This window comes from Lagenorhynchus albirostris, chromosome 3 (genome assembly GCF_949774975.1).
Source record: "Lagenorhynchus albirostris chromosome 3, mLagAlb1.1, whole genome shotgun sequence".
Taxonomy (NCBI): domain Eukaryota; kingdom Metazoa; phylum Chordata; class Mammalia; order Artiodactyla; family Delphinidae; genus Lagenorhynchus; species Lagenorhynchus albirostris.
The window spans coordinates 159,047,116-159,070,883 of NC_083097.1; the positions used below are offsets into that span (position 1 = coordinate 159,047,116).

General features: G+C 54.2%; 1 protein-coding gene and 1 long non-coding RNA gene across 2 annotated transcripts; both read left to right on the forward strand.

Annotated features, from left to right (window-relative positions):
* Positions 1 to 978: 978 nt before the first annotated feature.
* COLGALT1 (collagen beta(1-O)galactosyltransferase 1) lies at positions 979 to 22,040 on the forward strand. Its single transcript, XM_060144723.1, has 12 exons — positions 979 to 1,314; positions 2,624 to 2,734; positions 3,449 to 3,566; positions 8,721 to 8,855; positions 10,000 to 10,204; positions 11,644 to 11,763; positions 16,875 to 16,951; positions 17,024 to 17,130; positions 17,398 to 17,530; positions 19,047 to 19,174; positions 19,992 to 20,198; positions 20,426 to 22,040. The coding sequence occupies exons 1-12, from the start codon at positions 1,052 to 1,054 to the stop codon at positions 20,691 to 20,693; spliced, it is 1,872 nt and encodes a 623-aa protein (XP_060000706.1). The 5' UTR covers positions 979 to 1,051; the 3' UTR covers positions 20,694 to 22,040.
* Positions 5,153 to 6,399, forward strand: LOC132517463 (uncharacterized). Its single transcript, XR_009539748.1, has 2 exons — positions 5,153 to 6,030; positions 6,065 to 6,399. It is a non-coding gene; the product is annotated as an uncharacterized LOC132517463 (long non-coding RNA).
* Positions 22,041 to 23,768: the final 1,728 nt, after the last annotated feature.

Below are 23,768 nucleotides of genomic sequence, written 5' to 3' on the forward strand. Positions count from 1 at the left end.
TTTGCCAGAAAAGCCATCTGTCCACTGGAGCCTGGCAGCTTCACATCACAAGACTTCCAGCTGCTTCCGGAGTAGGTTCTGGGAGGGACTTCCCCAGTGTTTTTCTCAGTTCAGCTTTCAGAGGGGAGTAATGCACACTCCATGGTTTCCTCCCCCAAGAGAATGAGATTTTCTTCACCTTTACTTCCTAACTTTTGCCCTACTGTCTCTTGCACACACTGAGGACACACGATCTGTCCCCTGAATTTTACTTAACAATATTGAGCCCCCACCCCCACCACTCACGTTAATAAATAGATATCTGAGCATCACAAAAACGATGAATTAGAAAACACATTAGATTACTGGAAAACAGCCCCCTCGTAGCATTTCTTTGGAAACGTCCACCTCCCTCCCGTTCCATCTACACACAAGCCTGCGGGGTCGTTGACTCCATTTTACAGATGGACAAACTTAGGCTCACACAGACGGCCCACTTGGGGACTGGATTTGAAGCCAGGTCTGGGGACGCCAGGGCCCACGCGCTTGGTACTCAACAACCCTTGAGGGCATCCCAGGGAGGTCGAGAACTAGAGTGGTAAAACTCATGTCGCAGCAGAGGAAACTGAGGCTCAGATCTTGAGTCCCAAACCAGATCCTGACTATCCAGGTTCGACTCGTGACACAGCCGGTCTTATACAAATGGAAGTTGGATGGCGAATCAGGCTGGGATCCTGGCGAGAGCAGCTGCTCGGTGGCAGGGCAGATTCTGAGGTCTGACGGCTTTATCGCACAGACCCAAGTTCAGAGCGCTCAGCGTCTTGGGGTGGGGGGTCGGGGGAGGCTGGGCTTCCCGGGCAGGCCTGCAGATTGACGTCACTTCGGGCCGTTGAGGAGGGTAGGAGGCACTTTGTGTCTTTAAGGCCGTTTGGAGGCGGGCCCTGACGGCTGACTCCGCCAGGAGCTCTCCTCCCCTTTAAGGCGCGCGGCAGGGGCGGGGTCCCCACGGCCCCTTTAAGGCGCCGTCCGCGTCCGCCGGCAGAAAAGCGGCTTAAAGGCGACGCGTGGCGCGATGGCGGCGACCCCACGCGCATGGCGGGGGCACGGGCGGCCCCTCCCGGTGCTGCTGCTGCTGCTGCTGTTGGCGCTGCCACCTTTGGAGGGCCCGCCGGGCGCCGCCGCCTACTTCCCAGAGGAGCGCTGGAGCCCCGAGTCGCCGCTGCAGGCGCCGCGCGTTCTCATCGCGCTGCTGGCGCGCAACGCGGCCCACGCGCTGCCTTCCACGCTGGGCGCGCTCGAGCGGCTGCGGCACCCCCGGGACCGCACAGCTCTGTGGTGAGCGCGGCGCCCGCGGCCCCGCATCCGGCCTGCTGTCCCCATCCCGGCGGGTCCACGCTGCGCCCCGCCTGCTGTCCTGGCACCGGGCGGGGCGGGCCAGCCCTACGCGTGCCTTTTGCTTGCTGTCCCCCATCAGGGCAGGCCAACCCCACGCGTGCCTTCCTGCTTGCTTTCCCCCTGCCGCATTAGCACCAGCCGGAACGGCGCTTTGCCTGCTGGCCTCTTTAGGGTGGGGCGGGCCACAGTTCTGCCTTCTGGCCCCCGCATTAGGGCATATCCGGGATCACCCGTGCGCACTGCCCGTGCACACACAGCTTCAAAGGGAAGCCTGAGAACCCGCCCCCACCCCCAGTTGGGGCGTTGCAGCGGCCCACATTGCACTTCTACTAACTGAACGTTTTTACGCTCCTGCTGCCGTATTGCTTCCTGAACCCAGCCTGAATCGGACCTCCTGCCTTGTGACTACTGGAGTGGGTGGGTGGGGTAAGGGACCGAAGGCGGAAGGTTGCGGGGAGTGGATTCTTCCTAGAAGCAGAATGGGGCAGGGCCATGAACAAGCCTGACTGGTGACTTACCGCTTCCTACCTCAGTTTCTTCATCTGGAAAATGGGGATACTAATATAATTCTAGTTGGGTTGTCTCTGAAGATGAACAAGTTACTGAGTGTGAAGCCCTTGCGCCTGGCATCAGTGACCAGAGCTGTGGTTATTATTATCATTACTGTTACTATTGTCATCGTTGCTATCCTTGTTGTTGACTAAATAACAGTTCTTTTGGGAGAATAACTCTCAGCTGATGGTCAAACTAGACTTCCAAATATTCCTTTTCCCTCCAGGCCGGATAATCCAAGCACACAGTTGGTGTTTAAGAAATGTTTGTTGAATGAACGAGTGACCACAGCCCACTCCAAAGTGGTAGTGCTCACAGGAGAGAATTGAGGAAGGTGGGGCAGGGCTGCATGATATTTATATATATATATATATATTTTTTTTTTAAAATTAAATCTCACATATTTAGTAGCGAATGTGGTTATAAGATCCTTGATGCCCCATAGTACGAACGTCATCTAATGTGTTTTGCCAAAATTAGCTTGTTTTAATCCCCTCTGCAGCCCCGTGAAGTGGGCCCTGTCCTCACCCCGTGTGTCACAGATGAAGAAATTGGGGCACGGATCGCGGAAGTGTCTTGCCCAGGGCTGTATAGCTGGTGGGAGGCCCAGCCAGGTCGTGGGAGCCCTTGTTGCCTTGTTGCTGCTCATCCTGCCTTGGTCTCCCTAACTTCACTCATTGGCCTGTTCTGTCTGCAGGGTGGCCACGGACCACAACTCAGACAACACGTCAGCCGTGCTTCGGGAATGGCTGGTGGCCATGAAGAGTTTGTACCACTCTGTGGAGTGGCGGCCGGCAGAGGAGCCGAAGTGAGTGCCAGGCCTTGCCCTGCCCCCTGCCCCCAGCTGGACTTGGCTGTGCCCCTGCTCACACACCCTCCATGACTCCCCATCATCCTGGGCCAGCCCCCAGCCCCCAGTCCCTGATGCTGTAGCCCAGCTCTGCAGCCTTCAGCGCTGGCTGTGGCTACTCTCACCCACCTTAGCTTCACCAGTGGGTCATAAGCCTCCCGTTGGACCTTTGCCCCGCCGTTCGCTCCACTTGGAATTCCTTCATTCCTTGGTCTTTGTGGTGGACGCCCACTTTTTTGTTCCCTGTGTCACTCAGCTGCAACATCAGCTCTGCTGCTTAGCGTCCCCATGAGCTCCTGAGTGATGTGGACTTCGGTTCCTTTCACTCTTTCAGGATTTATTTCTGTACCCACCCACTGCCCAGACGAGATTAGGAGTCTGGGAGGTCTTTGGGTCTTCTCTCCTAGTGGCTCCCTTCACCCTCAGGGATGTCTCTGCAAGGCAGTAGAGGCCCTTTCCCCTCCCCTCTGGGCCTTTGCACATGCTGTACCCCCTACTGGGGACACACCTCCGTTCTCTATTTTCTCCTTGCTTCTTCCCAGCCTTCAGATCCAGCTTACACATCCCCTCTTCCAGGAAGCCCTCTCTGACCACCCCACATTCAGCCAGCTCAAACCTCTCTGGGCTCCAAGAATGCCCTGTGCTTCCCACATCACAGCTGCCTCTCCACAGGTCCTACCCAGATGAGGAGGGCCCCAAACACTGGTCTGACTCACGCTATGAGCACATCATGAAGTTACGCCAGGCAGCCCTGAAATCGGCCCGGGACATGTGGGCCGATTACATCCTGGTGAGTTTCTTGGCCAGCCAACCCATGGATCCCTAGCCGAAGGTCTGGGGTATCCAAGGGAAGGCAGAGTGGCGGGATTTGGAGACCAGCCTTAACCTCATTTTACAGAGGGGAAACTGAGACTCTGAGAAGGGAAGTGAGTTGTCAGAGGTAACAGCAGGTTAGTGGAGGAGCTGGGATTTGATCCTCAGCCACCTGGATTCTTAATCATCAGGAACAAGTGGGCTTTTGTGTCCCCAGCCGACCCCTGTAGTTGCACACTTGGGTCATCTCCACTTTTCTCAGCATCACCAGTGATGTGAGTTCTCTCTGCAACCACGATGATGACCTCTGGCTCACTCCAAGAAGCAGGAGGATGGGGCGGGGGCTGGGGGATGCTGGCGACACTGAGCTGCTGAGCCCTGACTTTCACTTCCTCCTCCTGGGCCTCTGGGAAGAGGGGGCCGGTTGAGGTTTTGAATGCAATGTTGGGTTACGTGCCCACAGATCACGGGTCTCCTGTGAGCTCCTTCAGCCTGGCTCCTTGACCTGGGCATGGTCCCCTCCCCCGGTGCGATGGGCAGGGCATTGACAGCTGAGCCTGGTTCGCCATGGAGGTTGAATGCAGTGATGCCAGCCTGACAGTGCCCGCGGCGGGTTTCCATCTACGTGCCAAACCTCAAGCTTTGGTCTCTACCTTCTTAATTTATTAATCAGCATATACCTATCGTCCACTCCCTATGCCCTCCTCGTGCCGGGCCCTGGGGACACAGTGAGGATCACACAGGCTGAGCCCCACCTTCCTAGCATCCCAGGAAAGGTGGATGTGACCAGAAAACAAACAAAACTGCATGAGGAAATACCAGAAGGCGGCCAGCGCTGTGAAAGGCACTTGATGATATATCAGTGTTCTGGGGCTGCCATAACAACACACCAACACTGGCGGGCTTAAAACAATGGAAGTTTATTGTCTTGCAGCTCTGGAGGCCAGCAGTGTAAATCACGGTGCAGGCAGGGCTGCACTCCAGGGGAGGATCCTTCCTTGCCCCTTCCAGCTTCTGGGGGCTCCAGGTGTTCCTTGGCTTGTGGCTGCATCACTCCAGTCCCTGCTTTTGTGGTCACGTGGTCTCTTCTTATAAGGTCACCAGTCACTGAATCTAGGGCCTACCCTAATCCACTATGAACCCTATCTTTTTTTTAACGTAATTATTGTTTTATTTGTTTATTTATTTTATATTCTTTCCCATTATGGTTTATCACAGGATGTTGAATATAGTTCCCTGTGCTAGACAGTAGGACCTTGTTGTTTATCCATCCTATGCATAATAGCTTACATCTGCTGATCCCACACTCCCAGTCCTTCCCTCCCCCATCCTCCACCCGCTTGGCAACCACAAGTCTGTTCTCTATATATGTGAGTCTGTTTCTGTTTTGTAAATAGGTTCATTTGTGCCGTATTTTAGATTGCACGTATAAGTGATATCATACGTGTTTGCCTTTCTCTTTCTGACTTACTTCACTTAGTTTGGTAATCTCTAGTTGCATCCATGTGGCTGCAAATGGCATTATTTTTCTTTTTTATGGCTGAGTAATATTCCATTGTGTATTTATACCACATCTTCTTTATCCATTTATCTATCGATGGACACTTAGGTTGTTTCCATGTCTTGGCTATTGTAAATAGTGCTGCTATGAACATAGGGGTGTATGTATCTTTTTTAATTACAGGGTTGTCTGGGAATATGCCCAGGAGTGGGATTGCTGGGTCATATGGTAACTCTATTTTCAGTTTTCTGAGGAGCCTCCACACTGGTTTCCATAGTGGCTGCACCAATTTGCATTCCCATCAACAGTGTAGGAGGGATGAACTCCATCTTAATTTACATATTAATTACATCTGCAAAGACCCAATTTCCAAATAAGGTCACGACCACAGGTACCAGGGCTTGGGGGGCCTCCCTTAGGAGGGGGCCCTAGCAGAGATCTAAAGGAGCCAAGGAGCCAGCCTCAGCGGGAGCTGGGGGCCAGTGTCCGAGGCAGAGGGAACAGAGCAGAGAGCAAGCCTGGGGCATTCAAGGACTGGCGAGGAGGCCAGTGTAACCAGAGTGGAGTGATGGCGGGGGTAATGCTGAGGTGGTAGGTGGGGGCCGGACTATTCAGGCCAAGGGAGGGATGTGACTTTTACTTTGAAGGTAATGGGGAGCCATGGACGGTGTGTGAACAGGAGAGGGCTAGGTTCTGATTTCTGATTTCCTGAAGTCCCTGTGGCTGCCGTGGGGCAAGAGGAGGGGGGCAGCAGGAGGCCAGGGTGGGGGCCTGTATGGGGCTGTGGGTTCAGGATGCGTTCTGAGGCCAAGGGGACAGGCCCTGCTGGATGTGTGGGTGCCGGAAGGACCTCACGTCCTGGCCTGAACCTTGTGGGGAGGACGGAGCCATCTCCTGGGAGGAGGAAGGATGGAACAGGCTCCTCCTGGGATCCCTGTGAGTTGGCTTCTCAGACTGTTTTATAGATGGGAAAGTGGAGGCTTGGAGAGGGAAGTGACAGCCTGCTGGGTGGGGTCTCAGAAACAGTGAAGACAGAGGTGGGGCTTGAACCTCCCAGAACCGTCCAGCCCAGGGCCACCTTGTCTGCTTCCCTGGGTTTTGCTTACATTGTTTGACATTGAGTGGTTTTCACTTTTTTCTCTCAGCAAACCCGGGTGGAACTCAAGGCTTTGGTTCAGAACTCAAAGCAGCTTTTGACATACCGTATAGTTTTGCAATCGGGGACTTAAGTAATCCATATTGGAATGTGAAATCATTTGTCTCGTGTTTTTAAATTATTATTAAAATGGCCTCTTTTTTTCTCTTTTTACGAACACTGTGCGTCTTACTTGTAAGAAAATATACAAGAAACAACAAGAAGCTTGGAATGAAAGAAAAAAATCATACCTTGTAGTCGTACCTCCCAGAGAGGCTCGCTCTCTGGCTGTGTGTTTACATTCTGTGTGCTTCCAAAACTAGTTTCCATCGCCCCAAAGGAAACCCTGTGCCCGTGAGCAGTCACTCTGCATCCCCGCCCCCAGCCCCTGGTGACTGCTAATCTGCTGTCTGTTTCTGTGGGTTTGCCTGCTCTGGACATTTCACATAAACAGGATCATACGCCATGTAGCCTTCTGGGTCTGGCTTCACTCAGCCTGATGTTTTCAGGGTTCATCCAGGTTGTAGCGTGTGTCAGCGCTTCACTCTTTCTGGCTGAGTGATATTCCGTTGTATGGATGGACCACGTTTTGTTTATCCATTCATCCGTCAGTGGACGCTTAGGTTGTTTCCACAGCTTGTCTTCTGTGGATAAGGCTACTATAAACATGGTGTGCAGACGTCTGTTTGAGTCCCCGTTTCCAGTTCTCTCAGTCTGTACTTAGGACTGGAATTGCCGTAACTCCATGTTTCACTTTCTGAGGAACTGCCAGACTGTTCTGGCTGTTTTCACTGCATCTGTATTCCAAGGTCACCAATTCAGATGTCCACAGGGGTCTGGGCAGGAACATAACAGGAGCGCATGGCTTGTCCCAAGGGGCAGCCACCTCCCGTCTCCAGCTGGGGCTTGCCACGTGGGAATGCCCTTCCCACGTTGCTGGAGAAGGCAGGGATTCTGGTTTTTGCTCTTGTTTATGGCAAGTGATTCATACGTTCTAAAAATCCTGCATGGGGAGCTTCCCTGGCGGCGCAGTGGTTAAGAATCCGCCTGCCAATGCAGGGGACACGGGTTTGAGCCCTGGTCCGGGAAGATCCCACATGCCGCGGAGCAGCTAAGCCCGTGCGCCACAACTGCTGAGCCTGCGCTCTAGAGCCTGGGAGCCACAACTACTGAGCCTGCGAGCCACGACTACTGAAGCCCACACTCCTAGCCTGTGCTCCACAAGAGAAGCCACCGCAGTGAAAAGTCTGTGCACCGCAACGAAGAGTAACCCCCGCTCCCCGCAACTAGAGAAAACCCGCGTGCAGCAACGAAGACCCAACACAGCCAAAAATAAATAAATAAAATAAATAAATTTAAAAAAAACACAGAAAAACCCTGCATGGGTAACAGAAAGCATATCTGTGGACCAAATGCATTAAAAAAAAACCCACCTCCTAATAGTTGTATAATATATCATGCTGGGTGTGTTTTCACATCCCGGTAGACAGGAACGTCCTTACCTAATTGTTTTCTGTGGCTTGATTTTTCAGTTGTCTCGACACATTCTGCAAAGGGACAGCAGGGCAGGGCCAAAGTTTCTGTAGCTGATTCTCCACTGCTAGACTCCTGGGTCGTTCCCAGTTTGTGTGATGAACAACCCTGCCATGAATATTCTGGTGTGGCCTTTCTGGAAGGTGTTGGTGACATAACGGTTTTGGGGGGACAAGCAGGCACCCCCCACCATGATGACCCTGTTCATGGGTTGGTGAGTTTCCTTCCAGGCTGCAGCAAACAAGTTATCATCTTTTTACCCCAACATTCAAGGTGTTAAAAAAAAAAAAAAGCCTTATGTAAAGATCCTATTTTTAGGAATTTTTTTGTTGGCCCTTCACTCACATAGAAGAAAGTGTGGTCCTCCCAGCCCCGATTGTCCTCCTCACTGACCAGTGCTGCCCATCTTAAAAGTTCCCATAAAAGGAGCCACGTGGGCTTCCCTGGTGGCGCAGTGGTTGAGAGTCCGCCTGCCGATGCAGGGGACACGGGTTCGTGCCCCGGTCCGGGAAGATCCCACATGCCGCGGAGCGGCTGGGCCCGTGAGCCATGGCCGCTGAGCCTGCGCGTCCGGAGCCTGTGCTCCGCAACGGGAGAGGCCGCAACAGTGAGAGGCCGGCGTACCGCAAAAAAAAAAAAAAAAAAAAAAGGAGCCACGTGATGCACCCACTGTCACTTCCCGTGGCTCGCCAGCACCGTGTGTGGGACCCATTTGTGTCGCTTCGTGCTGTGTGGTCCGTCCCTTCTCTTGCAGTGTCGTGTATTTCATTGTGTGAACGTAACCCTGCTGGTGACTTAGGGCAGAGCTGTCCGTTGAGGAGCAGGTGGCTTCCAGGGCCGCACGTGCTATTCCAGGTGCCCCCCTCCCCAGGGCTCCGGCCTCTGCCCCAGCTGTTCCAAGCTGTGGCCTAGCCCGGCTCACTCTGGCGGCCCACACTGATGCCATGTCGGGTGTTTTACAGTTTGTGGATGCGGACAACCTGATTCTCAACCCTGACACGCTGACCCTGCTCATCGCTGAGAACAAGACGGTGGTGGCCCCCATGCTGGATTCCCGGGCTGCATACTCCAACTTCTGGTGTGGGATGACCTCCCAGGTCAGGGGGTTACTGTGGTAGGGCAGGGGCCTGGGGGTGCTGGGGGCTGGATTTGGAGTCTAACTTAGCCTCACACTGCCTTATGGTGAGCATTTGATAAACACTATTGTGATAATCCTTAAATAGACATTGAGAGAGGGTCTACGACTGTGTGCCCCCTGCCCCTACACCCATTACTGAGGCAGAAGCACAAATGCAGAGAGAGGAAGTGACTTGCCTGCGCTCACATAGCTATGACATGATGATGCCAGGACAGGACTTCAGGCACAGCTCGATCCAGGTGTTCAAACAATATTCCTCTTCCTCCATCCCTTGCGTGGCTTCATTTTCAAACTCCTGGGGAATGAGCTCAGCAGCATTCAGCCAGAGTCTACTCTGATTGAACCTTGTCCAGTCTCTTCCTACCCCTGAACCAATTACTGAAGTCAGGAAAATGTCAGGCTCTGATTGTCCCACCCAGTGATGAGGGTGGGGTTTTAGGCAAAGCCAGGGAGAGTGAGGGGCCGGTGATGGAGCAGGGCTGTGCCAGGGGAAGGGGGCTAGGTGGCTAGAGCCAGGATGCTGACCCATCTTATCTCCTCCTATCTTTTTGTTTTGAATTGATGTGTAATTCACAAAATATAAAGTTCACCATTTTAAAGTGAATAATTCAGTGGTTTCTATATTTTAAAGTATGTCATAGAAATCTAAATATCATATGCTAACAATTCCAGTTCGTAAAGGATAGGAGGAAGGGAGAGGACTGTTCCAGAAGCTTTTAAAACTTCTAAAAGATTGCCCCCCGACTTTCTTGAAGTCCCACTTCTGATGTTTAATTTTAAAATCAAAGGATCTCAAATATCCAGTCCCTTTTCCAGTTTTTTAATTTCCTTTCTCAAATGCTGCTTTTCTGATCAGAAGTATTGAGCTGGGTCTGCAAATGACTGACTGTTTCCCTGGGTTTCTGTGCCATTGCCCAGCAACTGAGGCTCTGGGGTTGGCGACTGACAGGCCCTGCTCAGAGCCCTGTGCTCAGGGAATACCCACCATAGCCACAAACTGGCACCCAGTCTTACTCTCCGGGTGTTCTGTGCCTCCTGTTGTCCTGGGCCTCCAGCCTCACCTTTAGGGACCCCCGTGCAAAACTCTGCCCACCTCCCCACAGGGCTACTACAAGCGCACACCTGCCTACATCCCCATCCGCAAGCGGGACCGCCGGGGCTGCTTTGCAGTCCCCATGGTGCACTCGACCTTCCTGATTGACCTGAGGAAGGCGGCCTCCAGGAACTTGGCGTTCTACCCTCCCCACCCTGACTATACCTGGTCCTTCGATGACATCATTGTTTTTGCCTTCTCCTGCAAACAGGCAGGTGAGCCCACAGGGGATTTGCCATCATGGGGTGTCTCTCTCTGCTTCTTTGGGACCAGTGCTGAGCCCACAGAAGGTTCACAGAACCAGAACTGCAGGGTGCAGCGATGACTTCAGGTGCGGCTGTATCCAGGTGTTCAGATGATATCCCCAGGACCCGTTCTCTCTCCAGCCCTGGCTTTGCTGGGGGGCTTCACTCCCCAGGTCTTTAAGATCTGTTTATTGAAAGTTATTTCCATCTTGATATTTTCCTCTGTTCCCCCAGATATCTGTGGTTGAGCATAATTGTTCCCTAGTTGTATACTTCGGGCAAAAAAAAAAAAAGTTTAGAGAGGAAGAGAACATAGCCATATGCTGACCTGTCATTTATTTTTAAACCACGGGTCAGCAAACTGTATGTCCCACGGGCCAGATCTGGCCCACTATCTGTTTTCGTATGGATGCAAGCTAAGAATGTCTTTTGGGTTCCTGGACCCAATTCCTATGTGTGTAGGTTGGAGGTGGGGGTGTATTCCCCACACCGACAAGCAATTCTGGGACCCCAGCAGGGTGTCTGAGAATTCAGCTCAATTCCAACTCGGTTCTGGCTCTGTCTACTTGGAGATAGCCTCAGATTCCACAGGTTAAGGGTCCAGTCCCACAAAACTATGTCCCCCACCCTGCTTCAGATGCTGATTGCAAGTCCAGGTTGTCACCTGTGCTTCTGACCAAATGGCCAGAAACCAAAGGTTTCCGCGACTCCTTCCTTGGGTTCTGCTAATTTGCAAGAGCGGCTCACAGAACTCGGGAAACCTGTTTACTCACTAGGTTACTGTTTATTATAAAAGGATATAACTGGGGAACAACCCGGAGGAAGAGATGCACGGGGCAAGGTTTGGGGGAAGGGGCGCAGAGCTTCCACGCCCTCTCTGGGCACGGTCCAAAGGCAGACTTGAGTTGTTGAGACAGAACTGTTTGGCCCACAGACCTAAATACTTACTGTCTGGCCCTTCAATGAAAATCGTTTTCGTTGGGTTTATCACTTTAGAAAAAGATACATACTCATTTTAAAATTTGAAACCATTCAGAAAAGGACTAACACAGAGATAATGTAACTCATGGTTTGTCCAACTGCATCTCATTTTTGTGCATAAATGTGCATCTTTACTGTTCACCCGCAGTTTTGTGGTTTGCTTTGTCATGGAATCCTGCAGGGACTGAGTCAGTACTGGTGCGAGGCGCTCGTTAACAGTTCTGGAGTTTTTTGGCACTGCGAACCCCTGTTCTGGCTCCAGTTCCCAGATGGAGCGCCAAGGGGTTCTCTGCCGGTTGCTGGGAACAGCTGGACCCATTTACGCTCTGGCCCCGTGCTGGGCTGTGAGGCTTATGCTCTGTTCAGAGGTTGCCTCCACTGCCTTACTGCTCTGTTTTCAATTTTGATTGTTGTTTCTTTGGCCCCAGAGGTCCAGATGTACGTCTGCAACAAGGAGGTGTATGGCTTTCTGCCGGTGCCACTGCGGGCACACAGCACCCTCCAGGATGAGGCTGAGAGCTTCATGCACGTGCAGCTGGAGGTCATGGGTGAGTCTGCCTGCGCCAACCTGGGAGGGCTGAGTCGCCTCCCTCTCGCTGCCATCTTGCATCTGTGAACACTGACTGAGTGTCTGCTGGGCGCCAGTCTCTTTGCCGGGCACTGGGAACCCAGCATGAACAGGTGGACGGTTGTCCCCCCTCTCACAGAGTGCTGGCTTGCAAGCAGCTGTGCATGGCGTGCTCGGGGAAATGAGGGTGGGCTTTCTGGCGGAGGTGGCATTAAGATGCAGGGTAAGTAGGAGTTAGCCGATAAGAGGATTGCAGCCGGAGGGAGCAGCACATGCGGAGGCCGGGAGGCTGGAGGGGTTGTGAGCTCAGGAAACAGGTGAGGTCGGCGGGACAGAAGTGGGGCTGGTGAGCTGGGCAGGGCTGGCAGGCAGGGCCAGGGCGGGGGCCTCAGACATTCGGCTGGGGAGTGGGCCTTTTCCCCCGGGGCAGTCAGGAGCCATGGAGGGTGTAGGAGCAGTGAGGGCAGCAGGTTTCACTGATGACTCTGCATGTGCGTGGCAGCATCTAGGACACAGCCATTTCGGGCCATTTTGTCACTCATGTCCCTGCCAACCTCCAGACACACTATTGTTTGTTTAATATCTGTCTTAACGGACACTTTTTTTTTTTTTTTTTTTGCGGTATGCGGGCCTCTCACTGTTGTGGCCTCTCCCGTTGCGGAGCACAGGCTCCGGATGCGCAGGCTCAGCGGCCATGGCTCACGGGCCCAGCCGCTCCGCGGCATGTGGGATCTTCCCGGACCGGGGCACGAACCCGCGTCCCCTGCATCGGCAGGCGGACTCTCAACCGCTGCGCCACCAGGGAAGCCCACTTTTTTTTTTTTTAACTTGAATACATTTTAAAAAGGAGACTACATATTTTTACCGTGGTAGCAAACTCATGTCTCTCTAACACATATACAAATAAATCCGTAGACTATTAAACTAGCAGCTGTCCCTCAGGTGAGGTGGGCTGAACTCATAGGGCCGAGCTGCCATTGATACTGCTTGAGGAGGGGATTCTGCTCCGGCTGAGGGTCTCTGAAGCAACCGGACAGTGGTACGGCGTCCTCTTCCATGGGGGCCTTGCCCTGTGCTGACCACATCCCTGTGAAGGCCTGTGAAGCAGCATGGCTGTACCTCCCACTGCACAGATGGAGAGGGCCTTGGAGGGCCAGGCCCCTGCCCTGAGGTTCAGTCCGTGCCGCCCCCCACCCCCCCGCCCCCCGCCTGGCTCTGATCCGTTTCTGGCTATGGCTCCCCCTTGTGGCTGAAGATGGAACGACACCCAGCCTTTGTTTTGTGAGGGCTTTGGGGTCTTTTGAGGTGACACCTGGAGGCTGCAAGGTCATCAGGGTGAAGACCCCCGCAACCCCCAAGTGTCTGTCCCATGTAGTTGCCCACGCTCAGCCTGGCAAACCCACCAAGCTGTAGTCTTAAGAAGTGGGTCTCTGCCTCTTGCCAACTCCTGTGGGCGAGCGGACCCCGAGAGGCTTCTCCAGGCTGCCATAGTTTTCCTAGTTTAACTTTTCACATATATTTCCGTCGTTATTTTTGGCTAGAAGACTGTTTACGCTGCCGTTATAAATGGAAGGCACAACAGAAGCGTGAATATTTTCCTGTTTCTCAAGCACCAGAGCAAATCACACAGAACAGACGGAAGGAGGGTCTGGAGGTCTCAGATATTTGTGCAAATCCTTCCTTACAGTTCTAGTGAAAACCACCTTTTTCTCCACCTCTGTGTGGGTACCTGTCCCCGGGCTGTGTATGTGATTTCTCATGTGTTCAAAAATCTTTCGGGACTTCCCTGGTGGTCCAGTGGTTAAGACTCTGCGCTTCCACATCAGGGGGCACCGGTTTGATCCCTAGTCAGGAAACTGAGATCCCGCAAGCCACGCGGTATGGCCCAAAGAAGAAAAACATCTTTCTTACAACGAAATTTCAGGCTTACAGAAAAGCTCAGAGTGCTGTTCTCTGTGTGTGGGGAATCCAGCAACTTCCTACCCTACCTGCTCATGGACTATGGGGTGTCTTTCCCAGCTGGCCCCATAAACTTGGCTCAGTGTAAATCCTGTTCTTTGAGTTTTAGCATACACAGCAGTGACAGGTCATATGTGGGCAGCGTGATGATTGTTTTTATTTTATTTTTTAATTTTTTTATTAAAATTTTTTTCAATGTTATCATGTTTTTATTGATCAATCTGTGCCCAATTAAAAAATAAACAACCAAAAAATACCCTTATCTAAAAGCAAACAACTGAGAGACAGGCAGATGCAAGAGGTGCATAGGGCAACGTATGTGGAAAACGGTGAGGAAGCCCGCATTCCCTCTCGGAGCTCGCCGTTCTCTGTTTTTAATATCCTTGTCACCAGACACGGGCCAGGCTCTGGCCCTTCCCGGGGTCCCCCACTGTTGTGATTCCACCAGCTGACGGGTTTTTTCCCTTTTTGTGCTTCACATCAGTCAAGCTGCGCAAGTGCGGTGCCTTCTGCCCAGTGTCCGCGTCTGTGCTGTCACCGGCTGCTGCGTGTGGCTCTGCTCGTTCTCTCGTCTTGCTGCGTAGTATTCCATTAGATGTTCAGCCACAGATTTATTCACTCTTGGCTGTGTCATGTGTCACTTTACCAGTCTTCTCCTGAGCGGCATGGGGGGCATTTCCCGTTTTCCCCAACATTGCCATGTGCGAGAGAGTTCTAGACATGCATCAGTGGGTGCAAAGTTAGGGAATATCCACAAGGTTGCCCTCACTTCTTACACCAGTTGCAAAATCTGGGGTCCCCAAGACCACGTTCAGGTTTGATAATTCACGAGAGGGACTCAGAACTCACTGGAAGCTGTTTTACTCACAGTTACAATTTCTTACAGCCAAAGGACACAAATTAAAATCAGCAAAGGGAAAGGGTGACGGGGCAGCATCCAGGAGCGTTCCAAGCACAGAGATCCCTGTTGTCCCTGTCCCTTCCCGTGGAGTCATACGGACAGTGCTTGCTTCTCCTAGAACTAGTATGTGAAAACATGCATGGTGTACTGCCAACCAGGATGCTTCCCAAGGCTCCATGTCCATCCAGGGTTTTTACTGGGGCTCCTACACACAGATACAGATGATTGCCACATGGCTAACCTCCATCTCCAGGCCCTGCAGAAATTGAGCCAATACCAAGTAGCCCAAGACCTCCACCCTGAATCACACTGTTGGCATACATACCCGGTATGGCCCCAGCCCTGAGATAAACAAAGACATTTCCAAGGCTTCAGCCTCCCAGGATCTGGGAGCAAAGGCCAGACCTCTCTGTGGTCAAGTTTAATTCTTCACCCTATGATGGGTCTAAGGGGTGTTATTTTTCTTATTTTTTATTTTTTGCGGTACGCGGGCCTCTCACTGTTGGGGTCCCTCCCGTTGCGGAGCACAGGCTCCGGAAGCGCAGGCCCAGCAGCCATGGCTCACGGGCCCAGCCGCTCCGCGGCATTTGGGATCCTCCCGGACCAGGGCATGAACCCGTGTCCCCTGCATTGGCAGGCGGACTCTCAACCACTGCGCCACCAGGGAAGCCCGTGTTACATTTTTTGACGTGGCTCTCTGGAAAGACTGCATTGTGTTGCTCCTTCTGGACCTAATATGCTCCATTTTCCCAGAACTGATAAGAAAGAATGAAGAGATACCCCCACTTCCCATCAGCAGGTCCTTTCACCATCCACACCCAAGCGGGCAGGCAGAGGCTGAGAAAGAGAGGGAAAGGGCACCTGGGATTTGAATTTGAGTCTTCAGATCCCAAAGCCTTGCCCTTGGGTCCTAGGCTCCCCTGAGGAGGACAGGGGGTGGCAGGGAGCTGTGACGGGCCCTGGATAGGAAGAAACCCCAGGGCACAGTGTCCCTGGAGGAGGCCCAGGCTGCGAGGTGGGAGGTGCCAGGTTGACCCTGGGCCTCGCCCAGGCTTCTCCCAGACAGAGGGGCCTGTGTCTGTCCTTTGAGCTCACACAGGGCCTTTGTTCTTGGGGAGGCGGATGCCACACTCGCCTTTTCTGGGCCAGCCTGGTAGATGACCAGGAGCCTCACCAGGCTCCCAGTCCCCTTGGATCTGATCCTTCTGTGGGAAACCGTCAGGGATGTACCAAGACAGGGCCCCGGGGATATGGTCTGAGCACTGCTCACAGCAGCTAAAAGGGGACCGATCACGAACACCCTGAAATTCTTGGCATACCTGGGCTCGCAGATGTGTCACTCCAGTCACATGGCCATCTTCTCCCTGTATGTCTTCACACCGTCTACCTTCTGTGTGTATCTCTGTATCTGAATTTCCCATTTTTATAAGGACCCCAGTCAAACTGCTTAGGACCCACCCTAATGACCTCATTAAAGATCCTATTTTCTAAATAAGGTCACATTCTGAGGTACCAGAGTGTCAGGATGCCAAAGTATCTTTTTGGGGAGGATACAGTTTAACCCAAAACAATGTGTGTGATTTCATGGCAACTTATCATGACATAAACCTCTGAGAGACTTATTAGCCCATTTTATAGATGAGGAAAGTCATTCCTTTGTTCAGTTTATGAGTTTGTGCCGAGCTCTGTGTGCTGGGCGTAGGGAGCCAGTGTGAGTGGACAGACCTGGTATCCGTCTGGCAGAGCTCATGGGAGATAATCAGGGAGCCGGGGAGGTAGGACAGCAGAATGAGGCTTTGACGGAAGCGCAGGCACTGTGGGGACCCCCAAAGAGGTACCTGACAGCCTGGGGAGGTCAGGAGACTCCTCTGCTGCCACCCACCCACCCCCCGCCCCATCCCAGAAGGCCTCTTAGCTGATAACTCAGGGGGAGGAGAGGAGGAAGGAAGGGTATTTCAGTAGAGGCCCAGCGTGTGCACAGGTCCAGAGGAATGGGGGATGGGTAAGTTTGGAGCAGTGCCAACAGCCAGAGTGGGTAGGAGGCGGAGGAGAGAGACTAGCACTGATGTTGTGAGCGGGGCTGTGTTGGACAGGGTTTCCAGCACCAAGCTGAGGAGCTCGGGATGACAGGGAGCCCCGCAGAGGGTGGGGAGGGGGCGTTGGAAAGAGGCTGGACACCCCCCGACTTCCCAATGACCCCTGTGACCCCTCGGCTTCTCTCTGCCGCCCAGTGAAGCACCCATCCGCGGAGCCCTCGCGGTTCATCTCGGTGCCCACCAAGACGCCAGACAAGATGGGCTTTGACGAGGTAGGCTGGGCCTTCCCTCAGGGGTGGGGCGGGGGCCGACCTGGAGGGTCCAACCAAAGCTCTGGGCCACAGGTCTTCATGATCAACCTGAAGCGGCGGCAGGACCGACGGGAACGTATGCTGCGCGCGCTGCAGGAGCAGGAGATCGAGTGCCGGCTGGTGGAGGCTGTGGACGGCAAGTGAGTCCCACCCCGGTGGGGGAGGGGCGGCTCCACGTGTGGGTATGTGGACCTGGTGGGTGGCGGCTGTGGAGCGGATGTGAGTCTGGCCCCGCGCGGGGTGCTGGCAGGTCTACGCACATAGTGTAGACCACGCCCTGGCAGCCCACATTGGGTCCAAGAGGGGCGTGCAGGTTGGGGGGCGGGGTGGCAAGGGGGAATGTCGCTAATGGTGGAATTGTGGGCAGAGAGAGTCTTCCACTGACCCCCTCCTGTCCCCCCTTGCAGAGCCATGAACACTAGCCAGGTAGAGGCACTGGGCATCCAGATGCTGCCCGGCTACCGGGATCCTTACCACGGGCGGCCCCTTACCAAGGGTGAACTGGGCTGCTTCCTCAGCCACTATAACATCTGGAAAGAGGTGGGTCCCGCAGCGGGGCAGGCCCCTCTTCAGCCTTCTTTATAGCTCAAGAAGGGAATCACCTGCATCCCAGACAGTCCTCTCTCTTTAGTGAATGTGTCACCTGAACCCTGGGTGGGTGAGGCTGTCCTTCTCCTGTGCAGACGTGGAGCCTGAGTCCGGGGAGGGTTAAGCCTGACTCTAGAAACAGGTAGGGTCTGAGGCCCAGGACCTCCAGGAGAAACCTCTTCATGTGCACCCACTGTCAAATATCTAGAGCCTGGGCACCGTGCTCATAGCTTACTAGTAGGAATAATAGCCATGGCGACGATCACTAATGCAGACCCCACACGTTGGTACCCCGTTAGCCCCAGAGGCTCATCACACACCCTTGGAAGGGAAGGTTATGATGGGCGAGGATGCCAGGCACGGACTGGAACCTGGGACCAGCAGGCGTGAGGCCAGATGGGGCATTTGGTGTTTGAGGCGACAGGTGCTCAGCCAGGTTGCCCTCCTTTTCTGATATTCATCATGGAGGTCATGGGGCAGGGATTGCGGTGTCCAGGTAGCTGTAGAGCCAGAGGGGATCCAGGTTCAAGTCCAGCCCTGCCTCTGAGAGGGGTGAGCTCTGTGAGCAAGGAAGGCATTTCCCAATCTGAGCCTCAGATTCCCCAGATGATGGAGTCACAACTTCAGGGGCAGTTGTGAAGATTTGCTAGTTCATTCATTCTGGGAACATTTGTCAAGGACCTACTGTGTGCCCAGCCTGATGCTGGTGCTGGGGACACGACAGCCACCAAGATAGACCCAGCCCCCTTCAGGGCACTCACAGCCCTGGGAGGTGGGGAGACTGATGAGAATCCACAAAGAAATGAATGGCAATGAAATAAGTGAGAGGCAACTACAGGAGAGGCCCAGGGTTATGAATTATCCTCAACTGGCAGCTTTGGGTGATAGTCAGGGAGGACCTCTTGAGTAGGTGACAGGTGAGCTAAGGCCAGAAGGGTGAGAGGGAACCTACCTGCTGCTGTGTGGGGGAAGGGTGCTCTGTGTCAAAGGCACAGCGTACGTCCAGGCCCTGGGTTGGGAAGGAGCAGCCAGGCTGAGGTGAGGCTGTGGATTCTGCTGCCAAGTTGTGAGGAGGAAGTTTTGGCCAGGAGGTAGATCCAAATTGGTGGTGGTGGGCTTCCCTGGTGGCGCAGTGGTTGAGAGTCCGCCTGCCGATGCAGGGGACACGGGTTCGTGCCCCGGTCCGGGAAGATCCCACATGCCGCGGAGCGGCTGGGCCCGTGAGCCACGGCCGCTGAGCCTGCGCGTCCGGAGCCTGTGCTCCGCAACGGGAGAGGCCACAACAGTGTGAGGCCCGTGTACCGCAAAAAAAAAAAAAACAATTGGTGGTGGTGGTGGTGTGTGTGTGTGTGTGTGGGGGGGGTAGTTTGCTTTTCTCCTGATGCCCCAGAGCTTTTAAGCAGAACTGGCTTCGGGGTCAGGCCTGGCTTTGATCTCTCCAAGATCTCAGCAGGGCCTCCTCCCTCAGGTTGTGGACCGCAGGCTGCAGAAATCACTCGTGTTCGAGGACGACCTGCGCTTCGAGATCTTCTTCAAGAGGCGCCTAATGAACCTTATGCAGGATGTGGAGCGGGAGGGTCTGGACTGGGACCTCATGTGAGTGGAGCCTGGGAGGGGCCAGAGCTCAAAGGTGTGGCCCAGAGCCTCTAGGTCGGAGGGCCTTTGCAGGTTAATATGTTGGGCCAACTTTTGGGAGCTTGGCAGGAGGACTTGTTCTTGACCCAGAAGTCTAGGGACCTGGTGGAAGCCTGCCAGCTCGTCCAGGGTTTGGAGACTTGACTGGAGCCTGTGGGGTAGAGAATAAGGCTAAGGTTTGACCCGGAAGACTGGGGACGTGGCTAAAGAACTTGGGGTGTGGCCTGCGGTGGGTTTGATCGAGCCTGGGGGCTTGGCTGCGTGGGCCACGCCCACGGGACCCTGGGTCTCAGAGCAGTGCTAGGTAGGGTATGGCCAGCCTATTTCTGGAACTGTCCCTTGGAGTCTCATGTAGGTGGGTTGGTTCATCCTCGCCACCCCACCCCTGCCCCTAGCGCCACGTGCGGGGCCCTGACCTGGGTTCTGGGCCTCAGACTCAGGACCGTGCTGTCGATAGGAGCAGCAGCTTCTCCCCTTCACTCCTGCCCGCCTGCCTCACAGCCCTCTGAACCCAGAGCAGCTCCCCTCTCAGCTCCGCTCTCCTTCCCGTGGCACAGCCTCCCCAGCTCCAAATCCTCCCTCGCGCCCTCAGAAAAAGCCCACCCCCTCCCTGCGGTCCCAGGCCCCTGTGGACTGCTCTCACCCCAGTGCAGTCACGCCGGCCTCCTCATCGCTCCCCACCCCCCAGGGCCTGACAGGGGCTCCGGGGCTCTCTGCGTCAGCATTCTTGCGTGGGCAGGCGGGAGGAAGGTGACTGGGCCCCCGTTCTGCACCCCAGCTACGTGGGCCGGAAGCGGATGCAGGTGGAGCACCCCGAAAAGGCTGTGCCCCGCGTGAGGAACCTGGTGGAGGCCGACTACTCGTACTGGACGCTGGCCTACGTGATTTCCCTGCAAGGCGCCCGCAAGCTGCTGGCTGCCCGGCCACTCTCCAAGATGCTGCCCGTGGACGAGTTCTTGCCGGTCATGTTCGACAAGCACCCCGTGTGAGAGGGGGTGGCGGTGGGCAGGCGGGCTGGGGTCTCGCTGTGGAGCTGGCCTGGGTGGGGGCCTGAGGCTCGTGGGTCCCAGGGAGGTGGCTTTTCCTCTGCCTGCTTCTTCCTCCATCTGGTCCCTCGCCGTCGCCCTCCCCCACCCCTGCCACCCACTTCTGTCTCCATTCGCCTCTTACCCCCCAACCCACCGCGGCCCCCGTGCCCCTTCTCCCCTGCAGGTCTGAATACAAGGCCCACTTCTCCCCTCGGGACCTGCGCGCCTTCTCCGTGGAGCCCCTGCTCGTCTACCCCACACACTACACAGGGGACGACGGGTACGTGAGCGACACGGAGACCTCGGTCGTGTGGAACAACGAGCACGTCAAGACCGACTGGGACCGGGCCAAATCCCAGAAGATGCGCGAGCAGCAGGCCCTGAGCCGCGAGGCCAAGAACTCTGATGTGCTGCAGTCCCCCCTGGACAGCGCTGCCCGGGATGAGCTCTGAGAGCTCTGAGGGGCGGTGGCCATGAATCCAAAGCAGCCTGTTGCTGGCCCGGCCCCCGCACGCCCGCCGGGGACGACCCCTGGCAGGCCAAGGAGGGCTCCCCACACAGGGCGGCGTCCAGCCAGCCCATGCTCAGCAGTCACGTGCACGCAGGCAGCATTAACGGAGGTGCCTACTGTATGCCAGGAGCAGGTGGATCGGGTGGCAGCAGTTCGTGCGCCCAACACTTTAAGCGAGTACTGGGTACCAGGTTCCTGTATTCTGGCAGTGAATGAGGCATGACTATTCCCTCCCTCGGTGATGGGTCCAGTCGTCAGGCGTTACTGATCCCCCATCAAGAAGCAGGCGCTAGTGGTACACACTCACTGTTTGAATTCATTCGAGTATTTATTGAGTGCCTACTGTATGCTGGGCACCATTCCAGGCTCTGGGACTAGTGAGGTAAACTTTCATGTGTTCAGACACGTACTCTGTGTCTGGTACTTGCGACACAAAAGTCCTTACTGACTCGGTGCATTTGCTGAGTGCCTGCTGTGTGCGGGGAGCTGAGCTTTGTGTTAGGGCTGAAGATAAACAAGGTGCTTTTCACTCCTAAGTGGTTTCTTCCCCACACATCCAGAGAGCATCTCCTGTGTGCTGGGCCCTGGTGATACAAAATAGGATGACAGCTGTTCAGTCAGCTTCTGATCACCAACAGAGATGAAGGAGTCCTTTCGTTTCTTCATGCAGCAGGCATTTATTGAGTGCTGGCTGTGTGCCTGACCTCGTGGACTCCCAGTGGGGTTGACTGAGTTTGATTCCTCATTTCCCCTCACCCCCCGTCGCCCGAGCCGTGTGCAGATAACATCCCCTGTCCACCGCCCAGGAGAGGGGCTGGCTCTTCCCTTGCCAGGGGCAGCCATGGGTTCCAGCAGCCTCATGTCCTCATGCAAGGCCCCCCTGCTAGACCCGGCCCCCCTGCTAGACCCGGCCCCCCTGGAGGGGGTGAGGGGTGAAGCTGGGGGCGGGGTCTCCCATTCCCCCTCCTGGTCTCAGTTGTTTGACCTCCCTGCCCTGCACGTCAGGTGTGGTCTCTGCCTGCTCGGTGGGGTTCCTCTGTCCAAGCCTTTGGTGGGATCACGCGTCTGGGGCCTCGCATGGGCTCCGCTGCACTGGGGCGCTACCCACAGCCTGGGCAGAACGTCCCCCGGCACAGGCTGGAGGACTCGCTGTGTCTTCAGCCTGAAACGAATGTCAGAGCCCACCAGTAGTGCCTCATTCTCTGAGGGATAACTAACTGCTGTCCGGGTCGGGTCCCGGATAACTTGCTTATTTTTTTATTAAATGTTGCTGGTTGGTTTTCACATACATCTGTGTTCCCTTCTTGGCCCAATGCTCTGCTCACAACCTATGTACCACCCACATTCCCCACCCCTCCGCTTCAGGCCAAGATGTGGGAGGAAACCAGGTGCGGCGGGGGGAGTGAGACCCCGGGATTCCAGTGTGCCCCATAAAACTTCCCCAAAATAGCCCGGGGACGACAGATGGTCAACCTCACTCTATCCTGCGGGGTCAAATAACAGAATGAAGAGCGGGGCTGTCATAGTTTGGAGTCTGCAGAAAACACACCCCAAGATGAGGATTTGAATTATCCGAGAGGTGACCCCAGGAAACCCTGATGGCAGTGGGGACGTGAGGCAGAGGGAAGGAGCCCTCCAGGGGGTGCCAGTGAGCAATTGACTCGGCGGGGTGGGGGCAGCATAGAGCATGCACCTCAGAGTGGTCCCACCCCAGGGGCGGGGGAGGTGGGGCATTTATCCACCCTCAACAGCATTTGAATTTTCTGGATCAAATAAGGGTTCTCAAGATTGTCAAGCCCTTTTAGGGTGTGCAGGCATATACCCTAGGCTTTTACAAAATAACAGATGGTGTGTGATCCTTGGGGAAACATGAGAACATACAGCTAAGCAAACCAAAAAAAGCAAAATTAAATCACGCGTCCTGAGAGACAACAACTCCTAACTTTTTAGTGACAAACCTTTCAGTCTTACCCATTTGCCTGGTACAAATATATACATGTTTTGAAAAAGAGGATTCGTGTTACATAAACTCTGTTACAACCTGCTTTTTTCTTTTTCTCCCACACAACCCATTTTAATTTCATACACACGGGATCAAATTGTACCCGGATTTCTTTCAGCAATTTTCTTTTTAAATTTAACAACATATTGTAGACATTCTAATCAGCGCAGTTGTCTACCAGCTCTTTTTGGATTGTTACATACACTAAAATAGGCTGCGATCAGGATGGACCAGCATTTATTCAATCATCCTGATGGAAGAATATCACAGCCTGGCAATGAACAGTGTTACACAATCCATCTTTCCTCCTGGAGTTTTTATTTCAGTTGGGTAAGTTGTTACAGGTGGGATTGCTGGGTTAACAGAAATGCACCCTTGAAGTTTCAGTAGAGGCTGCCATGTTTTCTCTTCTTGTTAAATCTTAGTTATTCATCATGTATCCGCGAGGGTGGGTGATCCCAGTTCATTAGCCAGTCCCCTCTCGTAGAACACTGGAGTCGTTTCTCATGTGTTACCGTTACATGCCATGTTTCCAAATCATATTTTAACCTGGTGGATCTCAATTTGGGGGGGGGGCGCGGATTTTGTCCCTCAGGGACATTTGGCGATGTCTGGAGACGTTTCTGGTTGTCATGACGGGGGGTGGGTGCTCCTGCCATCTAGTGGACAGAAATTAAATTCCCTGAGTGCACAGGGGGGACCCATAACAAAGAATGATCCGGCCCCAAAAGTCCACAGTCCCTACACCCAATTCCATTCAGCCCTTTGGGGACAGAAGTCTCTAGAAGAGTCTTCTTCGTGGCATGAGTGAAATTTCCTTTGCTATGAAATGTCTCTGATTCAAACGTAGATTCTCAGGCTCTGCCTCCAGACGGAAGGGGTCAGAAGTTTGGAGGTGGTGCCTGGGAACCTGAGTTTTCTTTCGATGCCCCCATCCAGTTACCTAACTCTGATCTCCCCTTTGCTCTCTGCACATCCGGGAGAACCGCATCCTTCCTTCCAGAACATTCCTAC

What these genes read in the sequence shown, in the direction of transcription:
- COLGALT1 (XM_060144723.1), top strand. Translation starts at nt 1,052, where the DNA reads ATGGCGGCGACCCCACGCGCATGGCGGGGGCACGGGCGGCCCCTCCCG. An exon ending in CGGCCGGCAGAGGAGCCGAA is followed by an intron (nt 2,735 to 3,448) that starts GTGAGTGCCAGG and finishes GCCTCTCCACAG; the next exon opens with GTCCTACCCAGATGAGGAGG. An exon ending in CGTGCAGCTGGAGGTCATGG is followed by an intron (nt 11,764 to 16,874) that starts GTGAGTCTGCCT and finishes TCTGCCGCCCAG; the next exon opens with TGAAGCACCCATCCGCGGAG.